This window comes from Nycticebus coucang, chromosome 7, assembly GCF_027406575.1.
Source record: "Nycticebus coucang isolate mNycCou1 chromosome 7, mNycCou1.pri, whole genome shotgun sequence".
Classification (NCBI taxonomy): domain Eukaryota; kingdom Metazoa; phylum Chordata; class Mammalia; order Primates; family Lorisidae; genus Nycticebus; species Nycticebus coucang.
This window is the reverse complement of record NC_069786.1, coordinates 130660177-130677839: the sequence shown is the minus strand read 5'-3', so window position 1 is coordinate 130677839 and position 17663 is coordinate 130660177. Positions and strand designations below refer to the sequence as shown.

General features: G+C 47.6%; 1 protein-coding gene across 2 annotated transcripts; it reads left to right on the top strand.

Moving 5' to 3' along the window:
- Positions 1–703: 703 nt before the first annotated feature.
- HJURP (Holliday junction recognition protein) lies at positions 704–17039 on the top strand. Of its 2 annotated transcripts, XM_053597303.1 has the most exons (9): positions 704–849; positions 1120–1186; positions 3235–3290; positions 6256–6376; positions 7822–7886; positions 9317–9409; positions 10700–10778; positions 12024–13603; positions 16786–17039. In XM_053597303.1, exons 1-9 carry the CDS (start codon positions 754–756, stop codon positions 16837–16839), a joined length of 2211 nt encoding a protein of 736 aa, XP_053453278.1. In that variant the 5' UTR covers positions 704–753; the 3' UTR covers positions 16840–17039. The 2 variants fall into 2 exon arrangements, with proteins under 2 accessions (XP_053453278.1, XP_053453279.1); XM_053597304.1 differs by lacking the exons at positions 704–849; positions 1120–1186; positions 3235–3290; positions 6256–6376 and adding an exon at positions 7270–7618.
- The last annotated feature ends 624 nt before the right edge of the window (positions 17040–17663 follow it).

Genomic DNA, 17663 nt, shown 5'->3' with positions numbered 1-17663 from the left:
TAATGCTTTTAATCACGCACCTTGGCAATCTCAACAGAGCAAGGGCACAAATATGGCTAAGGGATGATGCTGAATGAAACTCTCCTAAAAGATCAAACACAAAATAAATCCCATTAACGATACTAAAGAAATGAGATAACAAATATGTAGGGAGGGTATTTAACAGTCAATAAAAATAGCCTTTTTCCCCGGATTCTGTGATGTCTGCGGTCATTTATTGCTATTTCTTTTTTCTTCTTAACGAATCTGCCTTCTCTGTGCGGTAACTTAAGTCTTTCCAGCCCGTGCTCTCTCTGGTACAGCGCCAGGCCCGGGGCGGGCGGCGCGCCAAGTCGGCCCGGGGACCCACTGCAAGCCCCCCAGACCTCTCCAGGCCCGCCCTTATTTCAAGCGCCCAAAGGGGAAATACTACTTATTTACGTATTTCACGGAGACCTCGCGCAGCACTGTTAGAGCAGCTCTAGGATCACCCCGGCCCCCAGTTCGCCCACCCACCGCTGCGACCCGGAGCTCGCCCTCTTTCCTGTCCCCGGAGCTTCCCGGAAGCTTCCCGGAAGCGCAGGCGCAGATTGGCGGAGAGAAACTGGCGCAAACTTGTTTGAAAGGCCCAATCAGAGCCCAGTATCTCAGAGACAGCCAATAGGAAGCCTAGAGCGGGCAGGAGGGGCGGAGTCATCCATTTGAGCCGACCCCGCGCCGGGGACCTGCCCTGCTTGTTTGCAGCTGAGTTCGCGGTGAATTCAGCTCTGCGCCATGGCGGGCGAGGTCCTGGAGGAGGACGTGCTGCTGCAGAAGCTCCGGGACAGCCGCCGCCGCTTCCAGAGGCGCATGCAGCAGCTTATCGAGAAGGTGCGCGCCCCACCGGTCCGCGAGGATGGGAGGCCAAGGGCGCGGCCTGTGGGGCGGGGTGGGACGAGGAGAGGGACTGAATCCCAGGGGTGAGGCGAGCCCGAGTTGGGGGCTCCAGAGCGGGAGGCAGGGCCGGGGCTCGGGTGCAGAGCGGGGGCTTGGGACGACCCAGGCCGGACTGCGCCTCGCGCCGGCTGGCGCCTCCTCGGCCCGAGTCAAGGGCTGCCGGTGGCCCTCGGACCTGACCGGAATCCGCTCCCTCCTCCGCAGTACAACCAGCCCTTCGAGGACGACCCACTGGTGCAGATGGCCACACTGACCTATGAGACTCCCCAGGGTAAGGATGCATCTTACCCCTTCTGTGTATTTACGGTTAAGAGTGTGAAGAGAATATTGTCTCGTAGAATCTGAAACACTGTCCTTGCTTTCTTGTGGAGTGAACTTTGTTCACCTGCCTAAATAGGAGCCCAAACATTACTTGTTGCCTTGAACCTATAAATTACTTATTTCCAACAGAATCATTTATTAAAACAGCATCCTGATGACACATAGATGCATCTTGCTTGAAAGTTACCTCTACCTGGCTGGGTTGTCATCCCAGCTGGCCACTTCCCAGCCATGTGGGTTAAGGTTTTAGCCAGACTGTCTGTGTCTTCATCTGTTAAAATGGGAAGGATGGGACAGTTACATGAGTCCTTAGCACCAGTAAACGTCACATCCACTGTTGTTTGTCCTGTTTAATTTGGAGTTGTAGCTGTTGTCCTATTCTGAGTACCTGAATGGAGATCAGAGGCTGGTCTGTTCAGTGGTTAATGTTGTAAACTGACTGATATCTCAGGATTCTCTTTGGTAAATGCCTGTAGATGGTGAAAGTTTGCACTGGGTGAGATCCCATACAGCCTTAATGACAACTTACTGCCACTAATGAAATCAAATCTCAGATCAAATTCTGTTGTAGTAAACATACAGGCACAAAAGTTTCATACTGCTCCTGGAATTAAATGAAATAATTAGCTCTCAGCTCCTAGCCACACCTCGGATGAAAAATTTACATAGACGGAAATTAAAATATTCCAGTGACATGTTTCTGTTATTCTGTGGTGTGCATTAGGCCACAAGGCTGTGCAGGATTCATTCGGTTAGCAGCCCTCTCTGTGCTGCAAGGATAGGCAGTCTGGAGTGTTTTGGACAATCCACATTTCTTGAACAGCACTGATTTCACCAGTTAAATGTCATTTTTTGACTCTGATGAGAACAATAGTGGAAGCACCTTATACCTTGTATGTAGTCACTGTAGCTTATAGAAACCTAGAGAGCTTGCTAAATAAAACATAGATTCCTGGGGCCACTAACAGCGGTGGCAGATACTGATTTCAGTAACAAGCTCCTAGCTAATGTTGCTAACACTGACACTGATTTTGATGAAGAGAGCAGGGAAGTAATTGCTCACATGCACTGAACAGTCCTTCAAGGTAGGCACTGTTACTAGAATCATCAATGTTTGATAGTGGACACAGCACAAAGAAGTTAAGTAACTTGCCCTGTGTTCGCTTAACCAAAATGGCAGAGCCCTGACTTGACTTTGAGTCCCATCCACAAGCATCACTGCATTCTGGACAGTTCACAGTGCACTATGAGCAGGCGACCTGGGCTAGTAGTTTAGATTTCTCCTTTCCTCTGTCTGTCCATACAATGAACACAGTAGGTCTCTATCCCATAGGTGTTAGGGTTACTACACGAGTTATATTTAAGTGGGTGGTTGTGAATGCTAATGATGCATACTTGAAAAAGGCTTAGAATAGATCTTGGAACACAGTAAGCACCACATACATTTTTGCTGCTGTTGTTTGTGCTGTTATAATTCAGAACTATTGCAAGCCTTGCAACCCAACGATTCCTTCTTATTGGAGAGATTGAGTATATTGCCCAGCAGGACTGGGTGTACTTGAACTCCAGTGCTGATGCCTGTGCTCCGGCTTGCTCTGTACATGTGATATATAGATTGCCCTTAGGAAGCATTACTCTCTATAGGGGATGTAGAGATTGCCCTTGAAAAGTGCTTTCTCTCTATATATGTAGGGTATGGATTGTTCTCAATGTATATTTTAAGAACTGTACTGGGCATATGTATATTCCTTGTTTACATTTAACTTTCAAGTTAATGGTATGATTTGATGCGCCATTGCCTAAGGTAAGAGATTTCCATTAACAGCAAATTTGTCTAGTTTTGATTTAAAAAAAAAAAATATGACAGGAGAGTATCAGAAGCCTGGCTTGGTTTTCATTTTATCTTTTCATTTTTGCTTGCCCTTCTGGGTTTCTCTGAGTGCAGATTGGGTAGTGTTCAGGATAACTTAAATGGTAATTTTTGTTTCTTTTCTTAAGGACTGAGAATTTGGGGCGGAGGACTAGTAAAGGAAAGAAACAAAGGACAGATCCAGGTATTTAATGTCAAGTTTATTGCCAGAATGCCTTGCTGTGGGGAACCTCAATGTGAATGGAGGTGTGGGTGAGCCCTGGCTCTTAGTGTGCACAGGGAGGCTGCTGCAGGGGACTTAGTGCCTCACCTTGACTGCCCTCTTCTGTTTTTAAGGATTTACTGAGAAATGTTTCTTCTTTTGCTTGTCAAGGACAGGAAGGCACTCTGTAACATTAGCCTTTTTTGTACCTTTGAGACAGCCCAGGGGGCTCTGACGATCTGATCTCACGTGCAGAGGCTGGGTCCCCTACCACACTCCAGCTCAGTGAGGGAAAAGACAAATCCGGTTCCTCTCAAGGAAGAAAAATATGTCTGTCCCCTTCTGAGATGAGGGAAGGGTTCAGTGTGCAGGATCACATTCTTTTATGTTTTTCTACCTTTTAGAGACCTAGATTTTTTTCTTTCCCTGTTTGACTCCAGGGTGTGGCAGCTATGGGATCTGTTATTTTAATAAAATGTGCCTAATGCGGTTTGCCTTCCTCCTAGGAGGCTGGGGAGCCCTTTGTCATAATAGCTTCCGAGATTGTCTGATATTCTGTGAATCACGGAACCTGTACTCAGAGTGAGAACATCAAGGTTAAGATGACACGGCATTAACAGCAAACTAAAGTTCAGATCATCTCAATTATTTTAGTCACAGAAATGTTAGAAATACATACAACTATTAATTAGGTCATTAGATCTGAAGTGTCCAATTTCAAGTCAGAAGTTTACTTTATTATATCTTAAACAGGAAGCAGTATAAATCAATCAACGTATGCCCCTAAACTATCACAAGCATCCTCACGGTTTCATCCAATTGGTTGCAGTAGACATCTGCTGTGATCAACTGACCAGGTTACATGAAGCTACAGTGGGTGATAGCAGGGCTGGACCACCACACAGGCACCACTAGCTTTTTTTGATGAACATTCAGTTTTGGACTATGTTTCAGCATTTCAAGCTGTCTGCACTGCATTCATTCCACAATGGAACTCGTTTTCAAAAATAACACAAATTTTTGACTTACCCATGGTTTCACAAAAATTGCTCTAAAACAATTTTCTTCATAACCCAATACTTAAAATTAGCTTGACTTCCGTGTGCAGATATAGTTACTAATGATATTTTAGTGGAATGTGATTCCTGTTTACAATACACATCTTTATAAATACACATTTTAATCCTTATTTTTCCAGTTCTCTATCACCCATCATGCATTTCAATCACCATTTTTTAAAACTGTTCTCCTATTGATAGACATTTAGCTATTTGTGCTTTCCTTTATTATAAATCAGGGCCTTTATTCCATAAAGTGCCAGATAGTAACTATTTCAGGCCTTGCTGGTTCTGTGTTCTCTATGGTAATTTCTCAGCTCCATGTTGCAGGGGGAATACAGCATAGAAAATACATACCTACTTATAGCTGTGTTTAAATAAAACTTTATTTATAAAGCCCTGTCCTGAAGAGTTTAAGAATAAAGAAACATCCTTTTCAGTAAATGCTGAGAAGTGGGATTATTGGTCCAAAGGATATGTACCCTTTAAATTATGTTATAGGGTGGTGCCTATGGCTCAAAGGAGTAGGGCACTGGCGCCATATACTGGAGGTGGCAGGTTCAAACCCAGCCCAAGCCAAAAACTGCAAAAAAAATAATTAATTAATTAAAAAAATAAATTATGCATTGTAATGGAGACACCCCCTCATCAGATCAGTGTAAGAATGGTCCTAGTGGCAAAATGTTTTCATCAGGACATTTATTTAATGTCTTTGCTTAAAATGTAGGGGGACCCCTATCTGGGGTCTTCAGAATTTTCAGACCTTTTCTTGGGGTTAGAAAATGGCACACTCCGATTACAGCTTAGACATCTGCAGCAGCACAGAAATTACCATGGGTGACTGTGCCCAAATCTGCCTTCACCTTTTCCCTAACTACCAAACACTGGTGCTGTCGCAGAGGCCGTGGCAGGCTGTGCACCAGCCTATGCTGGTTTGGTTACAGTACAAGGCTTGGGGTGTCTCTAGACAACAGTGATGCTAAGCACTTAGGGGTTAGTATAGGTCCCCTGTTTCCCCATAATTCTCGAACCAAGTTTCACTGCTGCCTCCCTGAGTGAGACACGGCCCCAAAAAGCTCTGTGCGGATTTCCAGAAGTAGGATGTACTTACCAGGTAGCATTCACATGCAGCCACAAATCCTGAGTCCTTGGAGATGACACCGGGAGATCACCCCTAAAGGGATAGGTCTTGCCACCTTCTCACTGCCTATTCTTGCAAAGTTGGGTGGTTCTGAAAATATTTCAGCCTGTCTGGCATCTTGAATGGTTGAATTTCACTGAGAACCCATCGATACCATCTGCTAGGGACATCGTGGGGCCTGGTGTAGAGCAGGCTCTAGAGAGCAGGTGGAGGCCTCACCAGGACTATGGCCACCACCCCTGCGGTGTGAACTCCAGGTCAGGGTACCCAGCTGCCCCTCCATTGTAGCGGAGGCTTAAACTAGTCCCACAGGAGTGCGGGAATTGTAGGCCTTGTAGGCCTCATGACATCACCGTGAACACCACTACTTGTGGAGACAGAGAGCACAGAAAATCTTCCAGAGGCCTCTTGGCTATTTCTGGATTCTCGGTGATGACCTAGTGATATTTTGGGATTTTGTTTGCCCCAGTCCTCATGAGCCACACATGGGACTGGACACAGATGAGATCATGGCTGCCTGCATCTCTGCTCTGTCATTCAAGTGGCTACCCTATGCCTGAGCCCCAGAAGGGAACTCTGCTGGTTTCTCAGGGAGGACCTTGGCGGCCTCCCTGGCCTCGGAGCAAGCACTTACAGCGCTCCCTGCCCTCTCCTGTGCTGGTGGGAGGCTGCGGGTTCATTACTTGAGAGGCTTTGCCGTGAGCTGTTTCTCTAACGGGTGTGTCTGTATTGACTTCTGTACTTGGAGGACTCCCCTGTGAGGCCTGTGGACAGGATAGATGGCCCTCTGCAAGCCGCAGCCCAAGGTCATGAACTTTCAGCACAAGGCACGCACGTCCTGGAAGCTGGTGATTGTCACTTTTCTTCAGGTGAGTTCAGAAGGGATTGGGGATTGGGCCTGTCATGTCTCTGTTGCAACATTTTAAAATCTACATCCCACGTTGTTAAAGTTTTATTTTTTTCTACGATATTATTAAAAATGTTATTTCCTTCTGAGCTCCCTGGAGGATAGGGGACCATGTCCTGCCCACAGTTAGATTTGTGGTGCTTTTGTGTTTCTTGAATAAACATATACTCCTCCACCCCCGGCTTTAAAATGCCCGCACTTTACAGACAAGCTGCTGCCTTTTTCCTTCTTTGTCCTCCATAAGGTTCCTCTGCCGTCCCTCAGGCCAGTGTGACTGCTCTTCCCAGGCCTGTGCCTGCTGTCCTCAGCCTCTCTGCCCTGGATTATCTGCTGCGTGGGGTTTCCTCACCTTCCGTGTGTTCCTTACCTCGCTCCATTCCAGCTTCAGGCTCCATTGCTGATGCCCAACTCTGGCTGAGGGTCCTTCACCCCATTGCTGAATCGGGTTGGCATTCCTTGGGTTGTATTCCTGTTGAAACTTCTGGAAGCTCGTGCCTTGGGGTCTTTGGCACTGTGCTCCTGGGGTTTCCCTCCTTCTTCCTGCCCTCCTCCTGCCATTAGCCCCCCTTCCATCTCTCCTGCACAGTGTCTGGAGCCTTGGTCTGAGGCCCTCCTGTCACTGGTGGAGCCCCCACTTGTATCTGAGCTCTTTGTACCAGGGTCTCTGTGCGGCCCTAAACAGTTTTATCCTGGACCTTTAAACTCCTATCTCTCCCATGAGACACTGGCCTCTCTACAGTCTCTGTCCCCTTGCCCAGCCCCTTCTCTGCCCCCACCAGTCAGTGTTAGGTTAGTAATAGTCAGTAATAGTAATAGTTTACGAGACACTAAAGGGAATGCTGGTAGTCTTTCAGAGTAACACCAGAAAGGCCTTAGTTAGGATGTTTACTCATAGATGTTATTAATTTACTAGTATTAATCCAAATCTTAATACTGTAAACCCTTAGGCCCATGAATTTCCCATACTATTCGAAATAACTGAAAATAGTTCCTCAGAGCAGCACTGTCCAGTGTGGTCCCACAAGCTGCCTTTGGCTGCTGAACTGAAAATTAAATAAAATTTAAAGTTTAGTTCCTCAGCCTTATAGGTGTCCAGCAGCCTTATGTGGCTGGTGGCTGACAGAGGACAGCTGGTAGAAACATCCATCATCACAGGAAGTTCTGCGGGGCAGCGCTGGGCTGGAGTGCTCCTCTAGGATCAGAGGTCTGTGACAACTGACGGGTGTACACTCTGCTTGGCCTTGTCTCCAGCACCTGGGGCATATTCCCATCTTGACAGTTTCCTTGTTGAAGCCATAGGCGCTTTTCACTGTGGTACACACTTGAGTGACACAGTAAGCCTCCCAGAGAGGAAAACACACCCCCTTCTAAAACTCTGGATTGAGATTTTCCTTTGTTTACATTTAGATTCAAAAAGCAGTGATGTCGATGCAACTTTAGACCAGGACGATCCAGTTGCTTGGGCCGTAATGGTGAGCGCTGGCTTTGGTGACACGAGGGCAGAGCGGGGCTGGGGTCCTCGCACATGTCCTCTCAGCTGCCACAGCCTGGGGAAGAACTGTCTGCACCTTCTCAAGTCCTCTTCTGGGGCTCACTCTCACTACTGCCACCCCTCAAGCCTTTGATTCCTCCCCATGTGGATCCCCAAGGCCCTAAGTCCCTCCCCAGCCTAGCACTTAGCAGCCGGCTTCACCTAGTTTGAGCCACGTTTACTGAGCATGCATGGTCCTGAGTAATCCTGGGTGATTTTCATGGCGGTCCAAAGGCGGTGTTTGTCTTGAGTAAGCATTGTGACATTAAAAGTTGGGATCTAAGGGCAGGACACAAGTATAAGAGGGACTTTACCTAACAAATGCAATCAGTATAACCTGGTTGTTTGTACCCTCAGTGAATCCTCAACAATAAAAAAGAAAAGAAAAAGTTGGGATCTAAGTCTTGCTCCACAGTGTCAGAGGAAGGTGTTCTGGGTATCCCAGGAAGTATTTCTAGGTCAGCCTTCAAAGCCCCTTTAGTCAAGAGGTCACATAATGAGGCAGCCACTGCTCCCCTAAACAGTGTTGTTCGTGTCTGTTTCTCAGTGGTCATAGAAATCACCTGTCTCCTTCTAGGGTGTGTGTCTCACCTTCCCTAATAGACAATTCACACAGAGCTTAACCCACACGAGTGTCTTTTGTGGCCCCTGTGTCACATGATGTCACAAGCTAGTATGGCCGGCTCCTGGTTTTTCTGTGAAATTGCTCTTTTTCTGCAAGGGTTGCTCATTCACCAATGTGACTTGGTGACTAAATAAAAAAAGGTAATGACCCTGGGGAAGGCAAGTGGTATCTACTGAAGTGTGAGGTGGGGACTGGCAGTGAGGGGGAGAGGGTAGGCCTGGTAGTGAAGAGCTGGCCCTTCCCTGACAAGGTGCGAATCATCCTCCCTGATCAGCCCCACCCGGGTGCAGAGAACGGAGGGTGACACTTGTTTCCAGTGTCTGGCAGGTGGGGTGGGAAGGCCTCCCAAGTGGGAACACTGCATTTCATTTCTGATAAACTTGCCACTTGGAGTTGTTACCAGTAGTTGAGTCCTAACTTCACCTGAGAATATTCAGATTGTTTTAATTTTTTTTCCTGTTTTATAATGCTGTCATAACTTCTACTGACTTGCTTTTTTTTTTTTTTTGTCTTTTTACTTTCTTTTGGATTAACACGGGGCAAATTCCCTGGAGTCAGATTACTGGGCCTGTGGGTTCTCAGAGTGGGTGGGCCACTCTGTGCTGCCGACAGCAAGTGATGGAAAGGTGGTTCCAAGTGGCTGTTCACGGATCAGTGCAGTAATGAGCTTGCAGTTTGCTCCAGAATTCAAGAGGTCATTGTACCCAAAAGCTCTTACGAATACTGACTGCTCTTTTTTTGATCAGCCTGCAGTGCCTCAAAGCCCTTTGAAAAATGAATTAAGAAGAAAATACTTGACCCAGGTGGACATACTGCTACAAGACTCAGGGTGTTGGGAGGTAATCTGTTTCTCTGTTTTTGTATAATTAGATCATAAACTAAAGACACATTAAGGTACAATATGATCATGTTTTTCTTTTATTCTCTACAGAGCCCGTAAAGTGCATTTTGAATAATTATTTCCAGACTGTTTTATCCACATGCTGATAGACTTTTGCTTGAGTAAACACTCCAGGTCCGTGAGGACAGTGTTGTTGGGGAAACTCACAGTGGTGGGGTACCCTCCACTGCCTGCTGTTTGGGTGGGGATGAGGCTCACAGAATCTGATAGGGCCACCTGTAGGATTCCCCAAAGGCAGCCCTGGCCCTTGCGGAGAGGGGTTTGAAGCTGCATAATTTGGAGGCAGTGGCTCCCACCTTCCCTTGTGTGACCAGGCTGGGCTCAGTGGCAGAGTGAGTCAGAGGCTGGGCTCAGTGGCAGAGTGAGTCAGTGACCTGTGGCCCCAGTGTGTCCCCTTCTGCTGAGGTCGTGGCAGGTGGGGGCTGTGGTGAAGCCTGAATGGCAGTGTGGATGGCAGGAGAGGCAGGCAGCCTCGCTGCCCCTCCCTCTGCTGCCTTCTGTGTCTCTGCCGCTGCCTGGGAGCTTTGCCTAAAGGCAGAGCCTCATGTAAGGGTGGCAACTCTTTAGTTTTCCTAGTTCTGTTGTCTTATATGGTAAAAGATGTTTTAGCACCAGAGAGCTAAAATGTTGCAGGATAAAGAAAAATTCATTTCCAGAAAAGGTGGCGTCACACGAGTGGGTGGGGGATGTGCTGCTGACCAGTGGAAAGCCTGCATTTGAGGACTGCGGAATTAGCAGATGTGCTAGAAATGCTGTTTTCCTTTGCCCTAAAGCAGCAAGTGGTGTCTTGGTGGCTGCATTGATCAGAGGAAGAGGCTGGAGTGAGGAGCAGCTCTCTCTAGTCTTCTCTGCCCACCATGCCTCTGCCCCTCGGTGTTCCCCTTGTCCAGGTATAATGGTGGACAAAGAAAAGCCATCAGCCTTTCTGGGGGAAGGAGTTACTATTAGCCAAGTGGTAGCTGTGGCTGGGAGGCATCTTGGAGGCCACATAGAAGAGTTCCCAATCTTACTGGGGCACCTCTTTCCTCCACTGCTGAAAGCCCAGCCAGCCCTTGTCACCAGGGTTACATGCTGGTCAAAAGCACCATGCTAAAACACACAGTCCGTTTTGGCAGGGGAGCAGTGTCATTAGGGGACCTTGCGCTGTCAATGGGAGAACCCAGCTCCCTGTGCCCTGGGTCTCCACATTTGACAGCTCTCTTTTTATAACCACTGACTTTGATTTCAGGTTGCAGACAACAGAGCTGGAAAGGACATAGTCATGGCCCTGCCCCCTCCGCTGGCCGCACCTGCCCCTCCTGCCCCTGGTGAGTGTGACCTGGAAATGTGGCTTGCACTGCACATGCCACCGTCACCTTAGATGGAACCACTCACGCTGGGCATACCACCTGTTTCAACAACACAAACTTAAAAACACTTGCATTTCACAGGAAAATTAAGATTTTAAAAAGTCTTAATTTAAGAAAAATGAACTGTTTTTTTTCCCCCTGTAATTCTGCCTTTTATTTCAACTTAACTGCTTCGAGAAGTTTTAAATCTCCAGAAGCACAAGACTAGTGTCATGGCCACCTGTTTCACCTGTTTTCACCTGTTTCCCAGCTGGCAGCTTGTCACCCCACCCCCGGCACACACAGGTGCACATGGTGTGGATTTATCTGCAGCTGTGTGTTTATTGTCCCCCATAGATCGAAGAACAGGGTAATTCTACATGTCTGCAGAAAGCTTAGATGCCAGAAATTGAACATTAACGTGATAAAGGTTTACCAGTTGTCCTAGCCCAGGCCAGTAGTTTGCAGAATGCCCCTGGGTTTGGAGCTGTCTGATTGTTTACTCAAGGTTAGATAAACATTAAACACTTTTAGCTAAAATGCCTCTGCGTGGATGAAATGTCCTCTTGGGACCTCAGGTCAGTCTGTCGTATTGGTGACCTTTGAGTCTGGTGGTTTAGTTAGGGTAGGACCCACAGAGTGGCCTTTTCCTTGGGGTTGTCTGTGGGTGGTCCTTTGAGATCTCCCAGCAGCCTTACGTTACAGACTGTTGTATTCAAAGTTAACTGCATTCTTTTTTCTCTTTCAGTTATTAATTTGATATGCAGGCTTTTTTTTTTAATTTACAATCAATCTTGGGGTTTTTACTAAGGATGGGTTTTCCTTATTGGCTTAATTTCATTTTTTAAAACATCTTGCACATGATGTAGAGGTCAAAGCTGTGTGAGAGGTGTGTTCAGGAGTCTTCCTCCCTCCCCACCCATCCCCGTAGGGAAAGTGTCTTCATCTTCCAGTTTCTAATTAGCTTTTGAAAAGGCACCCATCTTCTAAGCCACGTGGGAAGGAAGACTCCTTTGGGGAAGGTTGGATAGAGAGTAAAATCAAATCCTGATAGCTAAAAAGACATCTCCTAGAAGAGTCTGTTCCTATACATTTGTGACAGTTTTATTTTGGAATTGTTTTGTATTGCTTAAGAAAAAGGCAGGATTCCCTCTTAAGTTCCGTGATCTGTGCATTTGGGTGGCCTTGGATGGCAGCACACCTCTCTTTATGTTTTTCTCCCAGGATCCCATGGTGGTGTCTCTGGAAAGAGTCCTGGTGACCCAGCTCAACCAGCTTCATCTCTCAGACAGTGGGATCCTTCACATCCTTGCTCAACAGACCTGGCCATTGTACCTAGAAATGACAGTTTCCCATTACCAGGGACAAGTAGCAGCATCTTCCTAAGCAGCCAGTCCCTTGGAGACGACGACATTTGTAACGCAACAATCAGCGACTTGTACGAGGGCATGCTGCATTCCATGAGCCGGCTGCTGAGCACACGGTCGTCAGGCGTCATCTCCACAAAGACGCTCATCATGCAGAACTGGAGCTCCCGGAGGCGGCACAAGTGTAAGAGAATGAACAGGACGTTCTGCAGAGGAGCCCAGCGTCCTCCGAGGGGATCCAGGGAGAGGCCTTCACCCCGTTCTGAGCCTGGGAAAGAAAGAGGAGCATTAAGAGACTGTAAGAACTTACTAGATGTTTCTTGCCATAAGACAAGTTTAAAATTGAGAAAAGCTTTTCTTGAAGTAAAACCTCAAGTTCATAAGGTGGATCCAAGTTGGAAGGAGCTTCAAGTGACACCCAAGAAGTGTTCCTCATTGACTTATTTAGATCCCAGTCGAACACATCATCCTGATCAGGAAAACAGATTTGTGACATTAAAATGGTTAATTTCTCCTGTAAAAATAGTTTCCAGACCAAGAATACTACCGGGCCATGGAGAGAATCGTCAACGGGAGATTGAAATCAGATTTGATAAACTCTATCAGGAATATTGCCTGAGCCCCAGGAAACCGCCTCCCCCAACTGGCCCCCCCAATTCCTGGGCCGTGGCTGTGTACAAAGGTGGTCCTGAAAGCCCCAGAGACCAGCGGGGTCTGGAAACCCACAGGCTCAGTTTGCCTTTCAGCAGAGCGAAATCAAAAAGGTTAAAGGAGGCTTTTGAAACCATAGGCAGAAGATCTCTGAGAGTGAGTGGACACCTGCCAAAGAGAGATGCCTCTTTGTCACTTGTAAGCACCAGCCCCATGTGGAGCCCAGGTCACTCTTGGCAGACGTCTGTCCTACATTTTCAAGGAAATAGTTGTGGAATATTTAGAAAGTCAGTTTCACCCAGCAGAGCTATTCCAGTACCAAAGATAGAGCCTCTGGGCTATGGAAGAAACCGTTATGATGAAATTAAAGAACAATTTGACAAGCTTCATCAAAAGTATTGCCCAAAACCGCCTGTGCAGATGAAGGCGCCTTTAGGTACTGGAGTGTCTCCACATAAAGCAAGTACGGAAGTTCAGGATCAAACAAAAGACTTAGGAAAATTAAATCTAGACTCTCTCTTCCAGGGTTCCCCAAAGTTGCCATCATCACTCCCAAAGTGTAGGAGAAGTCTGCTGGGCTCAAGTGCAATTCAGGCTCATCCATCTGCACGAGTCCCTTGTGCTACTGGGAGGGACAGTCAGTGTCCTACAAAAAGACGCAGGTTATCAGACCCCTGGAGTTACGGACGCTACATCGGTTCCCAGGATTCCTCAAGTGGGGTGGGCACAGCCGTCTTCAGACCAGAGCAGGACAGCTGTTTCCGGCCTGACTCAGAGGAAGAGGAGGTGGGTTTCTGTTTTTTGAATGTGGGGCTTTCTGAGTGACCATTCTGGGCAGAGGCTTTTTATGGTAAAAACCTTTGTGCCACTTTTGAAGAATCTCTGTAGAATTCTTACATTAGTGTTCATTTTCCAAGTGTTTTCCAAATACTTTTCCTTCCTCTGAAATCAGGGTTTATATCAAGAACGTATTTGTGTATACGATACTTCAAGGTGCGGCAGAAAAATGTTCTTGTAGGGGGAGTTTTACACATTTCCCATTGAGTTGAATCTGGGGCTTTTTTCTACAAGCCCTAACTTACTGTGCTCTATCCTTCTATGTCAAACTGTCCTTTCCAACCTCTGTCTCACACTGCTATGAGGTGACACTCATCTGGAAGCAGTGACTTCCTATCTGTCTGCTCTGGGTTTCTGGCAGGAAGAAGCAGGGGCCTGGGAGAGCTAGGGGCGTGGAGTTCCCTCCCCCAGGAGGGTCCCCTCAGGGCCCTACTCTTGTCTGCGGACAATCTCCGTGCTTAGTACTAAAGTCCCCGTGCCTTGAGCTACAGCTTAGTCTGCAGATCATGTGGCTGAAGTTTTAGTCTGTGTGTACGGTTTGCTTTCTCCAGAGACAAGGTGGACAGGTATTGGGTGGGTTGGGTTCATATGAGTTGTTACCTTTCTTGCGTTAGGTGCTAAATTCCCCAGTGCAGCCACTCTCTGTCCACAATTGGGTCAGGCAACATGGCCCTTTTAACTGAGTGTGGTCACTTACCCACTGGCTGGGGGATTTGGTATGACCAGTTCCCCTTGGGTTTTATGTGTGGTTTGGGCAGGTGAGGCAGTGTCCCCAGTGGCCTGTCCCTCTTACCCGGTGGTGGGCCTTTCTGTGGGAAATGAACTGTCCCTGTTTCCCCCAGCTGGACTTGTTTGGCCTTCTGTCCCTCAGCTGCTGGCTCCTGCTTGTCCAGCTCATAACCAAGGTCTAGTCTTGTTCCTTCCGCAGGTACTGCCTTTGCAGCCTGCAGTCCAGCCTGTGCATGACAGAGACCATGCTCTCCTACCCGCAGCGTCCTGCTGTGGCTCCAGCCACACGCCTGGGCCTTTCTCACCGTCACGATCCTCCTGTGCCCTTGGGCTTCTCTCCCCTCCTTCCCAGGAGACTTCTTGTTGGCATTCTTCCTCCCGTCCTCCAGTTATTTCCTCTTGTGCCCCCAGCCCTGCACCTGCCCAGCCCCCCATGCAGGTGAGCCACGACCTCTCTAGGGGCAGGCGCAGTGGACACAGGCTGCTGGACACAGGCCAGTCCCGTAGGCACAAGGCAGGATGCTGGCTCAGGCTCCTAACTCAGTCCTAGGAGCTCCCAGGTTATGTTGATATTTGTTTTTTTTAGGTTATTTCCATGCGTAAAATCATATTGAGCTAACCAAAAGCAGAATAAACCATCCTGGGTGGTCCTCCCACCCGACAATGTTAGAGCAGTTCAGTGACAGCTCAGGGTAGTCACCAAAATAACTGAAAAGAACAAGAGTAAGTAAAGTTGTAGCAAGAAAGGAAAAGTTTATTTTAACGGCCTGGGGAGCAGCCAGGCCCCGTCCTAGCGACCGCAGACATCGTGGAGAGTACATGGATTTTGTACACACCTTCTGAGGATATCACCTGCTGCTTGGAAGCTTCCTTGGGTCTTGATCAGCACTGTTCCCATGACAACTTGTATCTATCTGTGCACATCAGAAAGTCCCCCAAAACCCACAAGCAAAGTCTTGCACCTGTAAGATCTCGATTAGTCCCATTCCTATAACAGCTCACGCCAGCCCGACCCAAGCCCGCCCAAAATAGCCAAATAGCCTAACCGCATCCACCTCCACCTGCCCTGCTCACGTCTGACTAACTGCCTTACACGAGAGAATGGACCTAAGTCTCCAGGTGATAGGAAAGGTTTGCCCCAGGACCCCTACTGGGGTCAGGGACCTTAGCTGAGACACGTGGAGCTGAGTGGGACAGGCACAAGGGCAGCACCCATGCCCCCACCCTCCGGGCCTGCGTGGGTGGGCTCCCACACGGTGAGTGGCTTATGGCAGGCCCTCCCACTGGTCTTGGTCTCAAGCTCTCTCCCACTCCCCCCATCACCCTGTGCCCACTTGGCTTTTTCAGGCCAAACCATCGGCTGGGCGACTTTTATCTTCAGTCTGCTCAGAAACCTCAGCCACTGCTCGTGGCGGGCACTCAGTGGAGTGTTCTGTTTAACAAATTGCCTCTCAGGACGCTCTATTTCTCAGTTGAAAGGGGGCATTTCACTGAAAACAGCTCCCCAGCCCAGAGCCGCCCCTGAGGCCTCTCTAGGCCTCCCGACACATCAGAACTCCATTGGTACCTGGTGCCTTGGCTAACCCTGAGCCACTTTTTCTCAGATAGCCCCCACTTGTTCCTCTCACCGTCATCCCGCCCCTGGGATTCTCCCTGTGCCTTTGCCTGCTGTCCCTCTGACTGGCTTGTGTCCCCTGCATGCCAGCTCTGTGCCTTGCAGCCTCAGCCTGCCCTCACAGGACTCTTTCCCTGCCCAGCACAGAGGACTTTCCTTTTCTGACCCAGACACTTAGGGTGTCACAGTAGAGTGTGAGGTGATGTGCTGGGAACAACATCACAGCACCCGGCAGGGGAGGGTTGGCCCAGCAGGGACCCCTGCAGCTCCCCCAGAATGTGATGGTAAGTCCTGTGACCACAGCCACTTATAGTTTCATCTTAAACCAGAATATCAATGCTTAACCAGTTCTCCTACTTACTTTACTTTTCTGCTTATCCTGCTTAAACAATAACAGTTGTTAAGGAAAGGGTCCCACTAACTGTTCACTAGTTGTGACTACATGAGTAGCGTTAAGGACTGACATCCGAGTGCCAGGTCATGCTGAGCAGGTTTGAGGCCTTATCTTACTCACCCGGGAGCCCTTTGGTTAGATAGGTTCTGTCCTGGGCAGACTGTCTCTCAGCCCCCAAAGTCACACAGGCCCCTCTGCCTGCTTGAGGGGTTACTGTTGACTCTTTAAAAAGCATTTCTTAGGGTATTTATTTAATGTAGTAGCATTATGTTTTTATCGTGGGCACACAAATATATATACATATAGAGAGAGAGAGAATTTTGAGATTTTGGTAGCTGGCGTTGGGAGTTCTGGAGGACCTTTACTGAAAGTGTTCTGTCTTATTTTTCCTAGAGGAATGAAGAGCACATCTTTCAAGAGGGAAGAGAAGATTCATTTTTGTGCTAGAAAAATTCAAAGCTAATCACCTCTAGCCAGGGTGTGTTGGAGTGTTGTTTCTTTTTCTCATTTATGTTTTTTTGTTTTGTTTTGTTTCATTTTGTTTTTAATCCTCAAGACAATGCGAGAACTTGGTTGAATTATCTGCCCTTAAAGGAAATGTCAGTGAACTTGGCTGCGTCAGAGATGACTGAGTTCTTGGTATAGAAATTGTGTGAATAAAGACACTCAATTAAAACGTTTCAGTTTTAGGCCTGTTTTTCTTGTGTTTTCTTTTTTAACTTTAGACATGTCCAGAGAATTCTCCCTTAACTTTTGTTATTTCATTAAAGAATACTGTTTGCTGGTGAAAGCCCTAAAGGGGCTTTGACAAATTGAGGACTGTGGGTGGGCACATGTTCCACTGAATCCAGTAAGCCCTGGATACAGTGATCCTTGAAGGGAAATACAGCTGCGTGGTCTTTTAAATTCAGACCCATGGGGAGTTGGTTCCCTCCCTACTGTGCGTTAGCAGATTAAAATCTAATACAGGTTGAGTATCCCTCATCTGAAATGCTTGGTACCAGAAGCATTTTGGAGTGTGTGATTTTTCAGATTTTAAGGTATTGGCATATGAAGTTAACTCTTGAACGGCAAGGGTTTGAGGAGAGCAGGTTCCCTTAAATGCAGACTTTGTTCCACCTTCGCCACCTCTGAGACAGCAAGACCAATTCCTCCTGCTCAACACAAAGATGATGAAGATGGAGACCTTATGCTGGTCCTCTCCCACATAGTGAAGAGAAAGTATTTTGTCTTCCTTGTGATCTTCTTAATGACATTTTCTTTATTGTGAG

Bases quoted from the DNA above. Each gene is read 5' to 3' on its own strand.
- HJURP (XM_053597303.1), top strand. From the start codon at position 754: ATGGCGGGCGAGGTCCTGGAGGAGGACGTGCTGCTGCAGAAGCTCCGG. The intron at 850-1,119 runs GTGCGCGCCCCA...CCTCCTCCGCAG, and splicing joins TGCAGCAGCTTATCGAGAAG to TACAACCAGCCCTTCGAGGA. The intron at 1,187-3,234 runs GTAAGGATGCAT...TCTTTTCTTAAG, and splicing joins GACCTATGAGACTCCCCAGG to GACTGAGAATTTGGGGCGGA.